The sequence below is a fragment of the Bombus bifarius genome, unplaced genomic scaffold (genome assembly GCF_011952205.1).
Source record: "Bombus bifarius isolate JDL3187 unplaced genomic scaffold, Bbif_JDL3187 scf7180000007992, whole genome shotgun sequence".
NCBI lineage: Eukaryota > Metazoa > Arthropoda > Insecta > Hymenoptera > Apidae > Bombus > Bombus bifarius.
In genome coordinates, this window is record NW_022884373.1 from 85,383 (window position 1) to 102,549 (window position 17,167).

The 17,167-nt window shown below is 40.3% G+C and overlaps 1 protein-coding gene across 3 annotated transcripts in view; it reads right to left on the bottom strand.

The window, feature by feature from the left end:
• The window catches only part of LOC117205587 (dopamine receptor 2), an 80,626-nt gene that overhangs the window by 39,730 nt on the left and 23,729 nt on the right, over positions 1-17,167 (bottom strand). For 2 of the 3 annotated variants that reach the window (XR_004487258.1, XM_033444152.1), the window contains exon 3: positions 7,592-9,131. Coding sequence is in view for 2 of the 3 variants with exons in the window: in XM_033444152.1 (XP_033300043.1) it covers positions 7,592-8,826 (1,235 nt within the window). In the remaining variant the exon portion in view is untranslated. Of the gene's footprint in view, positions 1-7,591; positions 9,132-15,923; positions 16,060-17,167 lie in introns of all 3 variants that reach the window. The other variant, XM_033444153.1, reaches the window with a different exon arrangement.

Sequence of the window (17,167 nt, forward strand, 5' to 3'; positions counted from 1 at the left end):
AAAGGGAGACGGCGTTACTCCGCACGACAGCTGTATCCTTAAACCATGGTGCGAGAAAAGTAATTTAATTTCCTATTTCGGCTTTTCTTTGGCGCGATGTTCAGGCTCCGTTGTATTTTTCCTAGAACAGTGATTTACACGGTCCAGGCACCATGTATAATATGCGCAGACATGCAAAATAGATGGAAATGCAGGTATTTTTGCTCGCGAAGGATCCTGCTGTTTCAACCGTTTATCCCTGCCAAGTTATGTGCCGTGTTTCGTTGAATCGGCTTGTTCATCCTCGAATAACACGCACATATTGTTCATCGATATTTCTCACCGTTGTAAACTACCCACATATCACCGTGGATTCCGTGAAAGATGCAGCGACGAGGAAAATTAGCTATCCTCGGCTCGACGGCCGCTGGATGTCGAAACCTTGACTTAATGCGGACTTGTTCGCGTGACTGAATTTATTACGCTTGCCTACAATTAGAGGCGTTATTCCGCAGGGGTACGAGCAAAGAATTCCGGCCTCTGTTGCGGAAGAGGAGGAAAGTAAGCGGAACGATGTGCCCGTGGAAGATTGCGAGGAAAGAACGAGGCATAAACTCCGTGAAATCGATACTCGCCGCATTGGAAGTTCGTATCATCTGATCCGAGGCCAGGCAATATCAATTGCACGGATGGAAATTCTCACGTAGACGCACGTGTTTACGGACGTAATTTAAGGGATGGTTGCATCGTTCGCCGTCCCATCCTAGATAAGTAGTGTTGGCCCGATAGTTTCTGCCTCGACAGTATTGCTTCTCTATCGAGGATTACCGAAACGTGTTAAACGGTTGGTCGGTTTCTAAACTATGATCGACTCTTTTGCAATTTCTAATCCACGGTAGATTTCCGTGCTTCCCAAACGATCCCATCGTGTGTTTCCTTCGTGGTATCTCGTAAAGTTTCTTGTTGCCCCGCAACACGCGCTCGAGAGCGTAAAAAGGAGGAAAGAGAGCCTTAAGCGTGTCTATTTTTCAACTTGAAGCATGTGCGGTTCTTTGGGCGATTTTAATAGGAGAGCTTTTTTCAAGCTCGCAAGGACACGAATTCTGGTGCCGTACAAAGGAGCACCCGGGGGAAAAACGTCTCGTTGCTTCGTTTGCAGTTAGTCTTGCTGCCTTTCCACGGTGCAAATTTGTTATTTCTGCGATTGCCTGTCCGACGCTTGATTGTCGTTTATTGGATTTGAGTAATTTTAGAAACAAGCGCAACGAGGTTCGCGCGAGACCAAGACCGGGTTGTCCCTAAAATTCTCTCAGGGAATTGTATTAATCCCGCGGTGACCCACGAAATTTCATTTCGAATTAAATACATCTTTACGGGCTTGCCGAGACCCAGGCGTTACGAGCGACGCTTTACGTCACGTTAAATTTCTCATTGAGAGAGAAACATAATTTTCGAATGGTTAATATCGCTATATTTTTAACATCGTTTTATCTTTTGTCGTTCGTTTTACTAGAGAAGAGCGCTAATTCATCTCGAAGTGGCGCGGTGTTCCGAGTGCTCTTAATTGTCTGCCAGCTGTACTCATTAATCAACAATAACAGTCAAACGTGTATCGACTCGGTGTAATTCGTTTTTAAACAAGTCATCAATTTACGCTAACAAACCTGTTCAACGTTTTCTCTCCTTTTTATTCCCTGGTGTTTTTTTGCACAATAGCCTACAAATTTAAAGGTACGAGAGACACCATGTACTAGATCTGCTCCATCGATATTGAAAACAACTAAAAACATCTAAAGGTTGAACATATGTTGTCGATCACAGGTATTAATTAATTAATTAATTAATTGATATTTAATATATTTGATTCACTACTTTAATCTTGTATTTATTTTATTACAAACGAGTTATTTTATTCGCAACATATGTGTCTTGTAATATAAAATATCAAATAACATATAATTTGTCGGAGTTCTCCGATGAATGTAACCGGTAGGCGTATTAATATCTATAGATGGCATTGTGTATTTGAAGTTGAAAAGTATAGAGAAACATTGGCAAAAGCCTGTACAGCATCACATTTACTTCTAATTTCTTGTAATTAGCAGATAGATTGCAAATAAACTTGGCAAAGGGTGAAAAAGAATTCTTAAACGAATCAACTCTTATTACATTCGAACCTTTGGAATTTGGCGCCAAGTTAATTTCACGGGCGACCAATATTTGCATAGAATTTCTCACGCATTTCCTTTTTTCCGTTTATCTTCCCTCGTAAGGATATCTCGCGTTTTCATGATAGACGCTATCGAGTTTTTGTTTCCCCAGTGTCTCTCGATGTAACGAAAAGAATTGTGACATGCTTGACGAGCAATTAAACGAGCTTCGTGATGTCGTCTGATACCACCGGCTACGTCGTCTCGTTCCACCGCCACGGAATTGATATTTCGCATAAATCACCCCTAAGACTTTACACTGCTGCTTCTGGTGGCTATAACATCTGGGTACACGATCTACGGCCAGCGTACAAGTAGGGAAATATTCCCTCGTAAATTTTACTAATTGTATCATGAAGCAGTTTATGGTTATTTTTCTTCTATTATTTACGATTTAAAGAATACATCTGTTTCATTTTGGAGCATTATGAATATACGTATAATAGAGGGCTTTGAAATTGTTATTTCAAGTAAATTTAAGTAACTGTATCATGAAGAGTTTTATCTCGATTTTTCACGACGTTTTTATTTTGAATAATACCAGTTAAATAAAAGATTTTCCACATTTATACCGAGTCTCAAAATACAGTGGAAAATGTAAAAAAAAAAAACATTTTTGAAATAATTTCATTTAGAAATACATAATTATACATACAACATAATACCGAGTCAACAGAATAAAAGAAATTTGAAGAATTATGATTTACAATTAGAAAAAATCCAGAATTTATGATAATTGTTTCCATGTTTTCACAACTAATTACTACCACCTGTTTGGTTCTTTACTACAAAACAAAGGTACTTTCATGAAATCCTGCATTTAAAAATTACTAGAATGAAAGTCAGAGATAATAGAAAATGAGGGGAAATATATATAAAAGAGTAACGCCATTAATTATGTTCTTGTATTTCATGTTCCAAATATGGAAGCAAATTATGAGAAGAGCAGAATGATAACTTTTATCAAATATACCAATAATTCGATAACGTACATACGGGCAAGCAATTATCGTAACTTGTTTTCTCGTCGCAAGCCAAATATCTATCCTTTTTTAACATTTCATTGCTTTAGAGTTTTAATTATATATTTCTAAGTAAAAAGATTAAGTAAAAAGTAAGATCTTTTGTCGTGCTGTTATTTCGTACAGTTTTGTCCCAATGTGCAAGTAAGCTTGTTCTGTCATATAAAGCGTTTCACTTACCTCGGATTCTCGAATGTCTTATGGTTAGCTATACTTTTGGCGATATAAAAAATTGTGTCATGAGTTATGTCAAAGTTAGTCTTCATTCATGAGGCATAAACGCAAAAAACACTGTCTTGTATCGCTTGTCTCTTAGCGTTCCTTAATACATTTTTCTGCGGGATAAAACCATGTATCGAGTGGTGTATAAAAAGATACGCAATTTTACTTAAAAGAATGTTGATGAGATTGAAAACTCATGGAAATGACGTGAAAAAAATCGGGAATCATACTGGCCGTCACTCTGGATCGGTTAACTTTATCCTGGCACAACCCCTGCATCGGTGAAGCTGACCAATATTAAGAAATCCACGAACAAACCACCCGATATATTCGCTTCTGTCTCTCGGAAACTTACTCGCGCATCTCATCGAAGATAAATTCTTTGTTTTATACCGGATGACACTTGGATCGTGACTTTGCGTTTCTTCCTATTCGCCACTTCCGTCTTGGCGGTTCTCCTGCGATATAAATCTTTTTTACTACCTTCATTCTGAATAGATATTCACGATGGTTTGTACGGAATAGCAAGCAGTTCGAGTCGCATAAGAAAGGGGTTGTTTCCGGAAGTTTGTTCAGTGAAACGAAAATTATGTCTCCGTAAGGGAAATGTCAGGATGACAGTGGACGGACTCGTTCGCATGTCGATGAACCGGCTAACAGTGAATGCGCGTTATGTACCTGGACTACACTCGCAAGAACGCAGAGGACAGACCGCGGCGATAACAATGTGACCCCGTTTAGATATAATGGCGGGCTTCGTAAGTTAGACCGGTAGACACAGTGCTATATTTTCGTTATAACGCGCCACCAGGAGTTTTGCACCACCCTTCTAAATCGTCGATTGCACCGTCGGCTAATGGTCGACAAAGTATCGTTATCGCTTCGTATTTTACAATAAATCGGTCAAATATGCATTGAGGGTGTTGCCCACCAGCCAATACAACGTATGAACATCATCAGGCAAATATTGGCACATTCATAACTACCTATCTATTCAACAGAAGATCGAAACAATAACGTTCAGTAGTGCGTCAATGTTATTTGCTGACCACTTGAATATTAAAAGGGGAAATTTTGTATGTTATACAATGACGAACAAAAGAAAGTTTATAAAATAAGAAGTATAAGGAGATACGAGTAAATGTAATATACATATAACATAAAATAGGGACGATCAATATTTACGCTACCAATATCGTAAAAAGTTTTTAGTACAAAAGTTACTAAAATTTGTAGCGCGTCGATGTTAAAGTTTCTTTTATCCATATGTATATCCGCGACCATACGTGTAGATAATTAAACATTTAGCTACAGGCGAATATTTCAATTTCCCGAACAAAGAGGCGATCCGTTTTCATTCGTTATTTTGATTCTATCGACCTGTTCTTTCTTACATCTACGTCTTAGCGCGTGTAATTTATTCATGAATATGATAAAAGATAACGTATGAAAAGATAACGTCTTTTAAGGCTTTAATGCGAAAGAAACTTGACTTGACTAAGAAATATCGGTTTCTAATGCTCAGATAGCCCGAAAAATAAATGTGCCATGATTTTAATTCATGACGCATAAAAACTCCATTAATATTTTCGACAAATTCTACTAATTTTTCGTTGTCCATATTTTATTACTGTCGCGTCACCAACAATAAATCTCGTTGTCAATGTATGAATAGCATGTAAGTGGAATACGACCGTAGCTTGATTGGTAAATCATTTATGCCGTTGCCGAGACGGTATATTCTATTAAAATACGTATCATCAGCTTGTTGGCAATACAACGAGAAAAGCGAATTTTTCAGAATGTTCGAAGCAGAGAATTGTTAATAACTCGAACTATTTAGCGACGAACTGGGTTTCGAGGATCTCTAATTAAATATTGTTTACGTATATTCGTTGCTATTCAGAAAATGGTTAAAACAGCTTTTGAATTGTAAAATGTATCCTGTTACGTACAATAATTTCATTAAATGAAATAGGTGGTGATATTACTCGGCTTGGGATATAGTTGATATATAGAGTTAATTTGAGATGTTCGGGAATTTCATTGATTAACTTCATAAACTGAAAAGTATAGAAATTTATATTTATTTATTTCGTCAACTTCTTATGATAAACCAACTTCTGGAAGTAAATCATTTGTTTTTAAAAAATCGAATATTAAACATCTATTTATATGATTAATAAATTAATGAAATTAATGAATTAATAAAAGAGTGGAGTTCGTTAGTTTGGTTTTTGAGAGACTTGTATATATCGCTCATGCATTTTAGTGTTACATACGGCTGTCTTTACCTCGATCATCACTCCACAAGCGTCGAAAGTAATTCCCTTAACTTCTACGCGCGCAAAGCTGAAAATGAGCTAGAAAATTATTCGACAACTCGGATAGAGAAGAAAATCACGCCATACGCGCGAGAATAGTGTTTTTTTTTCGCGAAAATAGCAGAAAGAAGCAAGAAGAAGCTCGAGATTGAGACAAATACAGGCCGGTACGCTCCATCGAGTTAATGTTCTTTCTGCGCCACCCTTTGCTACTTTTCTTCTCGCTCCGTTTCCAGTTGCTTTCATCTCACCTTTTTCGCCCCTCTGTTTCACTTATACTCTCCGTTTTTCCCGTCACGCAGGTATCACCGTTATTTATCCTCCGAACGTTGTCATCATTTTTCACCGACCATATTATACCAGCGCGTTACCTAACCTTGCTATACGTTCGTATTTTCGGGCAAAACGACTTTTTGAAAAATCAGTTGGAGGATGTCTCGTTTCCGCGCTCGAAACCGGAAAGAGATTGATGGGACCGAACTGCGGGGGATAGATCGATCTCACGATACGCCGGTGTATGTTTAGTTTCCCGGTGAGGGGGTGGCGAGGGGGGATGAAAAGCGAACATTCCGCTTTAACGATACGCCGCCTGTAAGTAGGATTTAATTAAAGGGACAACGGTAGCCGTTAGAATGGTGTAGATTCTTTCGTGTTCGCGCGATTCATTCCTGTCAGAGTTTCCGCGTTCCATTTTAAACCCCTGCTGCACCTCGCGAACGCGTGCGGCAACGCGTAATTAAATCGCGTTATTTGCATACCTTCCGTTTTCTCCTGAAACTTTGTCGCCAATTATTCAGCGTATTCATTTGCGAACTCGGGAACGACTGATATAGCGGAAGTTACGCTCGGTGATTTGTCACCGTGCAGTTTAGATGCATTCAAACAAAATGTACATTTTCCCGTTCGCTAACAACTCCGTTAGCCCACGTGCCATTTTCACCCGGTTAGAAAAATGGAAAAGTATTTGCTGTTCGATCGTACAGAAACAGCGTTATCGAGAATCGATTTGTCAACGCCAATGGTCGAATTGAATCGACTGTATTATACTTGGAATAATTTTTAAAAGGATCTATACCCTTCGTACGAAAATTTGTATCTTACGGCTGTTTCGGTAAAATTGATTATCGATACGGGCTCGTGTTCAACTCATGTCGTTCTAAGATTGCCGTATTTTACCCGAGATGAATTCAATAGGACCCAAGTGACCTCCGTTCCGACAATTATTAGCCACCGGACGGTTCCAACTCCCTCGCGTGCGTCTAGGATATTTTTCCGACCAAACCGTCACTTTCTGAGAAATATTTCATCTTTATCGTATTTTAAGTCGTTTTTCCGATTCACTCGCAGTCTATATTTAAGCAGACTTTTATTCGTATAGCCCGAATTTTGGAAATATAGTACACATCGCGTAATTTACTTAAAAGAGATAGGACACGACCATTCTTCCACTCAGTACCGGATTTCAAGTAAACATGCTATTTGCGTGTCAACTCGTGTTGAAGAACACGACTTGTTTGGCCAAACGAAACGCATTTACGTCCTATTTGCGCCTTAGCGGTTCGTCTCTCTTTGCTCGTTAATTCACCGTCGCGATCCGTAACTGTCTGGCGTAGTTACAAGCCCATTAACGTTGGTTGTGGCATCGAGATGCGTTTACCGATGTCTCGCCAACCAGTTAGCAGTGGGATACCACTTTACTGATAAGTAAACTTACTCTATCTCGAGGACAGAGCTTCCAAAATCAGAACCGATAGTTCCTCGTATTTCTACGGAAATGAAATTTCATGCAAAATCTTCAGTGGATAGAATAAATCTTAGACAACAAGAGGCTTACCTACGAAAGTCTCTGCTCCAGCAGGCGTATATAACCGGATTCATACCGCTGTTGATCCAACCCAACCATGTGACCGCGGCGAATACGATTTTCTCTTGCCATATGCACTGCGAGCAAAAGCCTGACCAGAGATTGACGACGAAGAACGGCAGCCAACAGATGATGAAGACACCCATCACGATGCCCAAAGTCTTGGCTGCCTTTTTCTCCTTGGCGAACTTGGCCAGCTTGCGCGACAAAGAGAAATTGTTTCCCCGATGCTGCTTATTGATCCTTGTCGAGGGCACTCTGGTTAAACAGTTGTTGTGCATGGTTGTCAGAGGCTCTTCGAGATCCTGAAGATCTTCGGGCGTGCTCGAAGCGGTGCGAAACAGGTGCCTGGCGTCGGTATTTGTTCCGCCTCCTCGATGTATCCTCAGAGTGAGCTCCAATTCACCCGAGGCCATTATAACTTGTTTGGTGCCGAGCTTGAGGCTCTTGGTCTGGAACACGGCAGCCCGGTAGATCTTGTAATAGGTGAACACCATCACGAACAGAGGTAAGTAGAAACTGATGGTCGACGAGAAGATCAGATAACCCAGGTGCTCGGTGAACGGACACTTGTCCTCTGGCACTTCCTCCGTGCGTACAGCCCTCCACCACGCGATGGCTGGAAAGGAGATCGCGCTCGAGCAGACCCACACGATGGCTATCAGAATAGCGGCACGTTTCCTGCTCATTTTGCTCGGATAGGTGAACGGATCGGTGATTGCCCAGTAACGATCCAAGCTGATAACGCAGAGATTTAAGATCGACGCGGTCGAGAAGAGGACGTCCAGCGAACGCCAGACGTCGCACCAGTCCGTGGTGAACAGCCAACGGTTCTCCAGCACCTCGTAAATCGCGCTGAACGGCATCACCACTAGTCCGACCAAACAGTCCGCAAACGCCAATGACGTGACGAAATAATTGGTCGCCGTGTGGAGATACCTCTCCCTCACCACCGCCAGAATAACCAGCGTGTTACCGAACACGGTGGCGACCGAGAACAGGAACAGGAGTATCGCTAGACCGGCCCTATCGGTGGCAAGGTTCCAGAGATCTTCGTAGGTACGGTTCTGGGGCGGAAAACTCGCGTTGTAAAAACTTCGATTCAATTGATTACTCGATACGTTTGCCTCTTCTTCCGATCCGAGCAGGTAGACCGCGCTTTCGTTCATTTTTCGTGGCACGCGCAGCCAGCTTCGCGCGCTCATTCAATCAGAGACCCGGTCCTATCAGGTCGTCGATCCGTCGACGCCGCGTTTTCTCCTCCCGATTTTCGTCTTATCTTTCATTTTTTAAATCTAACAAGAGATCCGTTGATGTATACACGGATATCTACGATGTCTATCCTCCTTCAATTGTCTTCTTCGCGAGTTTCTTTGCGTTGATTATCCGTGTTTCCTTAGTCCGTTTCAGGAATACGATAGTAGTTGTTGGGATTCGAACGATTTCGACGTGGAAGGTTTCGTCGCTTCGACTAGACGGCTTTAACGAGTCGTCGCATCTTTCAGAGGATCTGAAACAGGCGAAGGAAGATTGGTAAGAAAGCTCGTGGTTGGTTAGTATGTAAGAGACTGAAGACATAAAGCTGCGTTTCTCCGGTATCATCGGAAAGCTGTCGGTTTTTATTGCAATTGCGTCGCGAAGCAAACGCTCCAGCATTTTCCTTCGCTTCTACGTAAAATCTTACGATTTTCTCGCTAGTTGAATCGAAAAAAATTCTGCAGCATTGATATTGTATATCGTATGAGTAGTACGAGTATATGCGATTGCTCATTAGAGAAGTTAATATCGAAATCGTGTGTGTAGAAAGTACGGATATGTGTGTGCAGAAAGCAGGTTAAGTATGGTAATTAACCAATGCTTTATTGAATATTATGATGATAATTAATGGCAAATACGGGGATTATACGATTTTACGATTATTGTACAGCTTTAACGACTCAAGAGACTTAATGAGGCTCAATGAGAGTGTTTAAGCTATTAATTGATACAAACTGCATCGAGAAAAATAACTGTTGAAATACAAGTTTCCGAACAAGTTCCACAATTCTTATCAAGGAGAATGTATATCGGAGCAACCAAGCTTCCAATATCCAAAAGATATTCCATATATAAATTATGAAATTCTTGTTATAACAAGAATACTGAAGTCAACAGCAACAATATTGAAAATATTTCCGTAACGCGTTGTATATGTAAAACGAAAACGAAAGTAATCCGTCGTACGATTAATTAATAATAATAACTCTCTTTGTGTCAACTAGCGAAAGGAAAAATCATCTTATGTTTCGTTCCTATTTCCTTCAGGCTCGAAATACAGAAGTGCGGTCTGCGTAATTGTCGATCATTTTGCGACGGTGTTCACAAGAACGTTTCGTTGCTACGAACGATTTAGCAATTTTTCGCCGACGTGCAGTATCCCGGCTCTATATTTAGTTAGGGGGAAAGTGTCATAAAGAGGCATGCGAGAGAGAGAGAGAGAGAGAGAGAGAGAGAGAGAGAGAAAGAGAGAGAGGAGAGGGAGAGAGCAGGTGGCGAACAGAGAGGTTTGTGATTTCGTGGCCAGACCGGAGGCTGGAAACAGGGCCGAGCTTTCATCCGTGACCTGGGAGAATGTTTACCGCTACTTGATCAAAGGGGTTTCGATCGTCGAACGATCGACGCTGGGATGTAGCGTGGCCTCCGGTCCGGAGCCTCGGATTTTGTCTCGTTCACACCCTTCCTACGTCATCGTAGCCGTCGAATCCGTAGTCGTAACACGTGTCAGGGCCGATAAACCTTGCAACGTCGTCGCGTATCGAATACCGGTCGAGCTCTGCCCGTTTACACCGAAAACGAACCGACCTCGTTTATTCTTGACTTTCAACGTTCCCAGGGCTAGCCGAATGCCACTTTGTCAAATTAGTCGCTTAATTTTCGAAGCCCTTGAATTTTCACGTACAGGGTGATGCAAGAGTAAACGAATGTTAACATTTTGGTAGCCGAGAAAGATCTTAAGAAAGACCACGAAATCGAACTGACCGGAAAAGTAATTATGCGATACGCCAAAAGATACGAACAGAGACTAGTCAATCACGTAGACTCCTACTCAAAAGTTTTAACATACTTTTTATTTTTAATGGAATTTTTTCCTTGTAAATTACACGCATAGTCCAATAAAAATATTGCTCGCATATTAGCAAAGTGTAATTTCTTTACCGTATAAATGGCATTTCTTCGTGTCTTTACTACGTACTTCATTTTTTACTGTAGTAATGTCTCTTTACACGAAAGCGTAGGTTTTATGTCACATAGTCTGTACAGTGTACCTTAACATGTTGAGAGAATGATATGGACTTTTGTATGGTTCAGTCTTTTTGGAGTACCTTTAGCTAGTTTCTTAAACAAAGAAACGTGAGTTACTGCGAACATAATGCTTCAGTGGTACATGAAATGTCCGTATGGCGATGAAGTTAGATGCAGCAGAAGCCACCGATGATAGCCATTTTTAATCTTTACTACGCGAGTACAAAATATCGTTTCCACCAAATTTTTTGTAGACTTGTTAAAGTTTTAGTTTCGTTACTATTAATATATATAATCATTTTACTTATTTCGTTCGCGGACGAAACCGCGGACCACGGAGCCAAACCTGGCACTTTGAGTTCATCGTGAGTAGACGTACTAATTTTACACGAAGATTTGTTGGATACAGTTTGACTTTGAAGGAAATACGATCGAGCTTATGATTTCTGACACGTGTATGCCCCGAATCGGACTACTTGGAGAGTACTTGGCGGAACTTTGCCTACCATTGGCGTCTACGAGATTAGGGTATTAAATCGACCGAGTGTGTGCTTGAATAGATGCCTTGCGGTTTGTTCCGGTACTGCACTATGAATCGATCAGATCTTCCACAGTTACTGTTCTTGTCTGTTACCAGTTCTGTCCGTTTAACTCTTCGCCAACTGTTCGATAATCCCGATAAAATTGCAATGTTTAACGTCTTATGTGTTTCGGCTACCTATTCAGAGAACTGCATTCAGGGCAAGATGACGTTGCAGGGAAATAGATCGTTAGGTTTGAAATATAGGTTAATTGAAGAGTGTTTCGATGCTATGTTTAGCAGTACTTTATCGTATTTATCGATGAGATCGTTTTACGATATTCGGTAGTTCAATGATTTTGATTTCAAGGGTCTTGTCCTTATGCGCTTTAATAAGACGATTTATTATAGAAAGACAAATAGGACGACAAGCAATTGGGTTAAAATAAAAGTAATTAGCGACTGTGAATACTTTGGCATTTTAACCAAATTTTCCTTCGTATATTTAAAAGTTTCAAAAGCGCATATTTCGGGGGAGAGCGCATAGCAATCGCGGGAGAAACTTCACCCTCCTTTATCCCATTCGCGCCGCACGTATCAAGCAAATTCGCGGAGAATTTAAATCGATCGATGCACGCGTCGCTGCGAAATTCCTATCGTCGGCGGAGCTAACTAATTAAATAGCGATTAGAATGCCAGGGAAATTTGCTCGTCGTTCCATAAGCAATTCGGATCTATCGATCAGTGTTGCAACAATCGCGAAACATTTCCCTCAAAACATACAACGTCGGAGTAATTCTCATAGCGTGACATTACAATCAAAACAGTTCTACTTTGGAAGATAACTTCGGTTTCGAGTTGCTGGCGCGTCTAGGTTTACGAACGATATCCTGTCCGGGGAATGAGAGGTTAGAGGCAACGCGGTGTCGTCTCGGGGAACAAAGCGATGGCGCGCGAAAGGAATGCGTTATTTCGTCGCAATTCTATGCCAATCGGTCGGACAGTGTCCCGTGTTAGGCAATTCGGCCTTGTCTTTTGCAAAGGATATTCCCGATGCTTGGCAGAGGCCAGCGATGGCTTTGTTCGAATGTCAAAGATATCCCATTATCCTGGATTCGTGCGGACAGAGTGCATGGTTCGCGACGATATCGCACCCTGTTGTTGTCCATGGAGCCATTAACGTTCGAGTCGTCCGTGGTGTTTGACCTGACCGATTCGAATTTATCGCTTAGTCGTGATAAATGGAAGCTGGATCAGGCATCAGTCAATTTTTACCAATCGTTGAACGAATGGGAATCGGTTTGACGCGAAAGAAAGGGGGACGACGACAAGAGTATGGAGACAGAGATGTGTTTTGACTGGGACAAATTAGAAACCGTTATCTTCCGACTCTTTCCATCAGTTTCATCTTCTTTCGATTCCAGATGGAGGAACTACGTCCGTAGCACGATCGCAATTTATCAACCCAGAAACCTGTTTAACCGGTGAAATTATAGCGAAGGTGCAGGTCTGACGTTCCACGATAAACGCGATCTTTTATCGCCTTTATAGATTTAAAGGATAAGCGTGATCGATTAGCCTTGTAGCTGGAATAGAAGGCGCTTTCGTTAAGGGAGCTCGGCTCTCCTCCACTAGACGTAAACGCTGACGTCGCTTCCGATCCATTAGAACGTTCTTCTCTCTCTCTCTTTTTTTTCCTTTGATTCTGTTTGAACTAACTCGAACGCGTTTTTCCACGAAGAGCTCAAGCAAAATGAATAAGTGCCTGAATTGAAAATGCTAGAGTAACGTGGTAGCGCGAGAACAAACAGCCAGGCGAGCAACTTTCAATTCCAGCTGCATTAGCGTTGTCGCTGACACGCTAATCGAGCTTTCCTTGCTCGGTTCACGGTTCTGCTAGCAACCATTCTTACGACTTCGCTCGAATCTCGCCACTGATAAATCGCGATCCTAGTAGGATATCATTTCCGAGATATGAAACGTTAACGGCGTTATTAAAGCGGTGCAGATGAAATTGTAGTTAAACTGTAAAGTTTCAAATGCATACGATTATTACCTACTCGTTGCATTTGTAACCCGTTAAGAGCTAACGTCGCGTTAACGTAACGTTTTATTTGCAATTCTGTTTAACCAATTTAGATCGCAATGGAGTCTCATTATATAATTAGATGTTATTATTATTATTATTATTATTATTATTATTATTATTATTATTATTATAGAAATAGTACCATTGTTATATACGTGTACGTACTTCATAGTATTTTCGTTATTATTTCTTTCACCTAGGTTCTACCATTTTTTCCGAAAAGTGAAGAAATTGAAAAATTTATAACGTTATGATAAACTATATACGTATATCGTTTGATCCTTAATAGATTAATAATAAATAAAAATAATAAATTCCCCATTGTTTTACATTTTCGATTTCTAAGGTAGAATCAAATTCCAACTGAAATAGGAGGTGTTTTCATTAAGAGAAGCTCAGCTTTCCTCCATTAGACGTAAAAGCTGACGTCGCTTTTGCTTTAACTATAATCTGTTCTAGAATCAGATAAGGAAGAAAATTACAGTTAGCAATTACAGAAGAATTACAAATAACGTTAATGCAAATATCAAAGTGTAGAGAAGATACCAAGAACGAATTTTGTCATATATACGTTAGAAAAATATAGAAGAAAGGAATTGAATTTTCCTTTGGATTCGATTCATCATATCGAATATAGCGTAAGATACGGCGAGTCAAGATCGGTCCTATTGGCAATAGAAGACTTTATCGTAAAGTAAATATTACACCTGTAAATATTACCCGAAGTACATTTTTCACCTGTACGGAGTCAGTTTGTGTTGTACGAAACAGATAGTGATTTTTGTTGCACCGAATGCAAACATTTTCCTGAGTGCAAATACAATCCGAACTCGCAACTATGCAGCGAGAATCTGTAAACAGGCGTGGTCGCGCGGAACTTTAACGTTCACCGCTTGGATTTGCCTCTTGATTTTATCCATCCGGGGTAACGCGTGAAGAATGCAAGCAAATTAACAGGGAAGTCCCATTGACCGTGCCATTTGCAATTCATTTCGTCTAGCTGTACGAATTCCGATTGGTAATTGAGTTTAACGATTGATAGCGATTCGATTCAATTCGATTTGCAGCTCCGATAACCGAGCCCAAGACGCGGAAAATGAAGTTGGAGTCGCGAAACTTTTGCGACAAGCTGGTATTTTGCGCGAATGAAAAGTCAGAAATGGGAATTTAATTTCGGGACGGTGACTGGGGAATCCTTTTCTCGATATCGAGAGACCGTCTGAGAAAAAGATAGTGGGAAACAGGGGGTAAGATCCGATCGGGCGAAAAAGAACAATCGACGTCTCAACGAGATCTTCGCTCAGTCTTGATATCAAACTGACTATTCCGTCGGATATTGTCGGATACGTAGGTGTCGAACGTGAAATCGAGCGTAACAGAGTCTGATCTCCCCATATAACTATCATTTTGCGTATGTGTCTCGGCGAATATCTCGAAAGGGGGGAACACTATTTCACGCAATCGTGAAGTAAATGTAAAACTCGCGAGTAATGTCGGAAATTCAATTACATGGGATATTTCGTTCAGATCGTATTGACTTTTCTTCGGTCACGCAACGACAATGTCGACGACGACGACACGGTTCCGCTTCAGTGGATGATTTAGGAACACGGGGGATGAATCGACTCCGAGTATTTTTCTCGTCTTCCATCGCGTTCGTTTCGATCGTGTCGATTTCCTTTTCACGAAATTCCAGCATCGTCCGACTAACTGTTTTACTACTCTTGACCACTACATTAAGAAATTCAGTGATTAGCTGCAGTGTATTTTAGAATAAATTTCTATCGAATATTTCAATATCGCATCAAATGATTAAAGAAAAAAAAAGACGAGATTCCTATTACATATGACCGTAATTCGATGTTCGATTTAAGTTCATTTACTGATTGTCATATCAGATTACCGATATTGATTATCATATTAGGAATTTTAGTCATTCACTGAAAAATACGCATTTTGTAGTCAATTTCTATCGAAAAACACTTTAATACGGTGAAAACTAATTATCAAATAGTCTCCGATTTAAATTTATTTAGCCGTTCCGTGGAACAGTGACTTTCGAATCTGAATAACGCGGTTCTTGCAGCGCAGTGACACTTTTGTCGCATGAAAATATCGATTCTCCCTAAACATTGTCGAAAAGTTGGCAAGAAACCTTTCCGACGAAGCGTATTGTACGCGCGTCCGCACGACCGATGACTTTTAATTTGCCGTGTAATTACGCGACCGCTTTTTGTCGGATTTCCCGAACAATAGCGATATGTTTTGCGTGGATATAAATCTAATTTCGCGCGAGAAGCTGCTGGTATAACCCCTTTCCCGAACGTCCATAATTTTCGTGGAAGTTGCGCAGCGGTTGGCGATCACTTTTTTACAGGAAAAACGATTGCAACCAGAAGACAATTGGTTACCGTTACACGGACACCGTTACAGCGACGGTGGATCTCCCTTGAGGGTAAAATGGTGTGCGTTCGATTCGATTTTCCACGCGGCACAGGGGTGGCTGTGCTTCTTCGAATGAAAGATAATTTCATTGTTAGCATCCGGCTAAAAAATAAGAAAAAGGAAAAATGAGAGGGAGAGCATGGACCGAGGGAACAATGTCGTTGTTGCAACACAAATGCAATTACGGGTTGCAGCGAAACGAATTTATCGAGGACGCGGAGTGATTGGCGTCACGGTCTAATAAACTTCGACAGTGCGGATGATTTTCCAGCGAGCTCGTAACGTATTCGTCTTGTTGATTCCTGTTGTTCAATTTCTACTCGGTATTTTTTTACCTTGAGTGTACTCGAAGAAAACGATTTACGACGAATCACGGAGGTAGTCGAAAACTTACCACGGAATTTGCTCACGAATATATTACGTGCATAACACGAAATTTTTTAGAAATTTCTTTAGCACTGCAATGAGACACGGCTACCGTGATTATAAAAGTCAAATTTGAAACTGTTTATTAGTTAGAAGATTATTAGTGGAATCACACACTTTGCGAAGATCATCGAGGTATTTGAACAGACAATTATTTACTATATCGATAAGACACAATATAGTGAGACCATCTTTAACTGAATGATTAAGACTATTATTCATGCTGTATAGTGATTTTCCATTAAAAGAATATAAAAATTATATACAAGTATAAATATCTTGCAACTTCTATATGCATTCCAAATTTTATCAATTTCAGTCGTTCAATTTTGTCATTTAATCAGTCCATTAACTATATCAAAAAAGAAGAAATTTGTTTTTAAATAATACGCACTTGTTAAGAGTATCTACAAGGAGGAAAGAAATTCGATGTATTTTATCAAATCATAAATCTGCTATTACAGCAGAGAGAAAAATTATAATCTAATTAATTATGGAAATAGAGGGATGATGCAAACATCAAGATTGAAATACGTTCTCAAAATCTTAACCTACGCAACCATGGTTTTTAGTCCGCCAATTGCTGACTCTACTTAACGTTTCACCGTAAAACTTGACTATATCGCTTGCTTCAAGCATACCAACTTCTTCTACCTGCTTCTCTCGAAATATTTAACGTGTCTTTTAACGTAAAAGCCACGATAGTTGAAAAATATATATATAAAAAAAAAAAAAAAAAAAATAGCGGTAGCGAAATAGCGAAATAAAAGAGTCAAAGAGAACC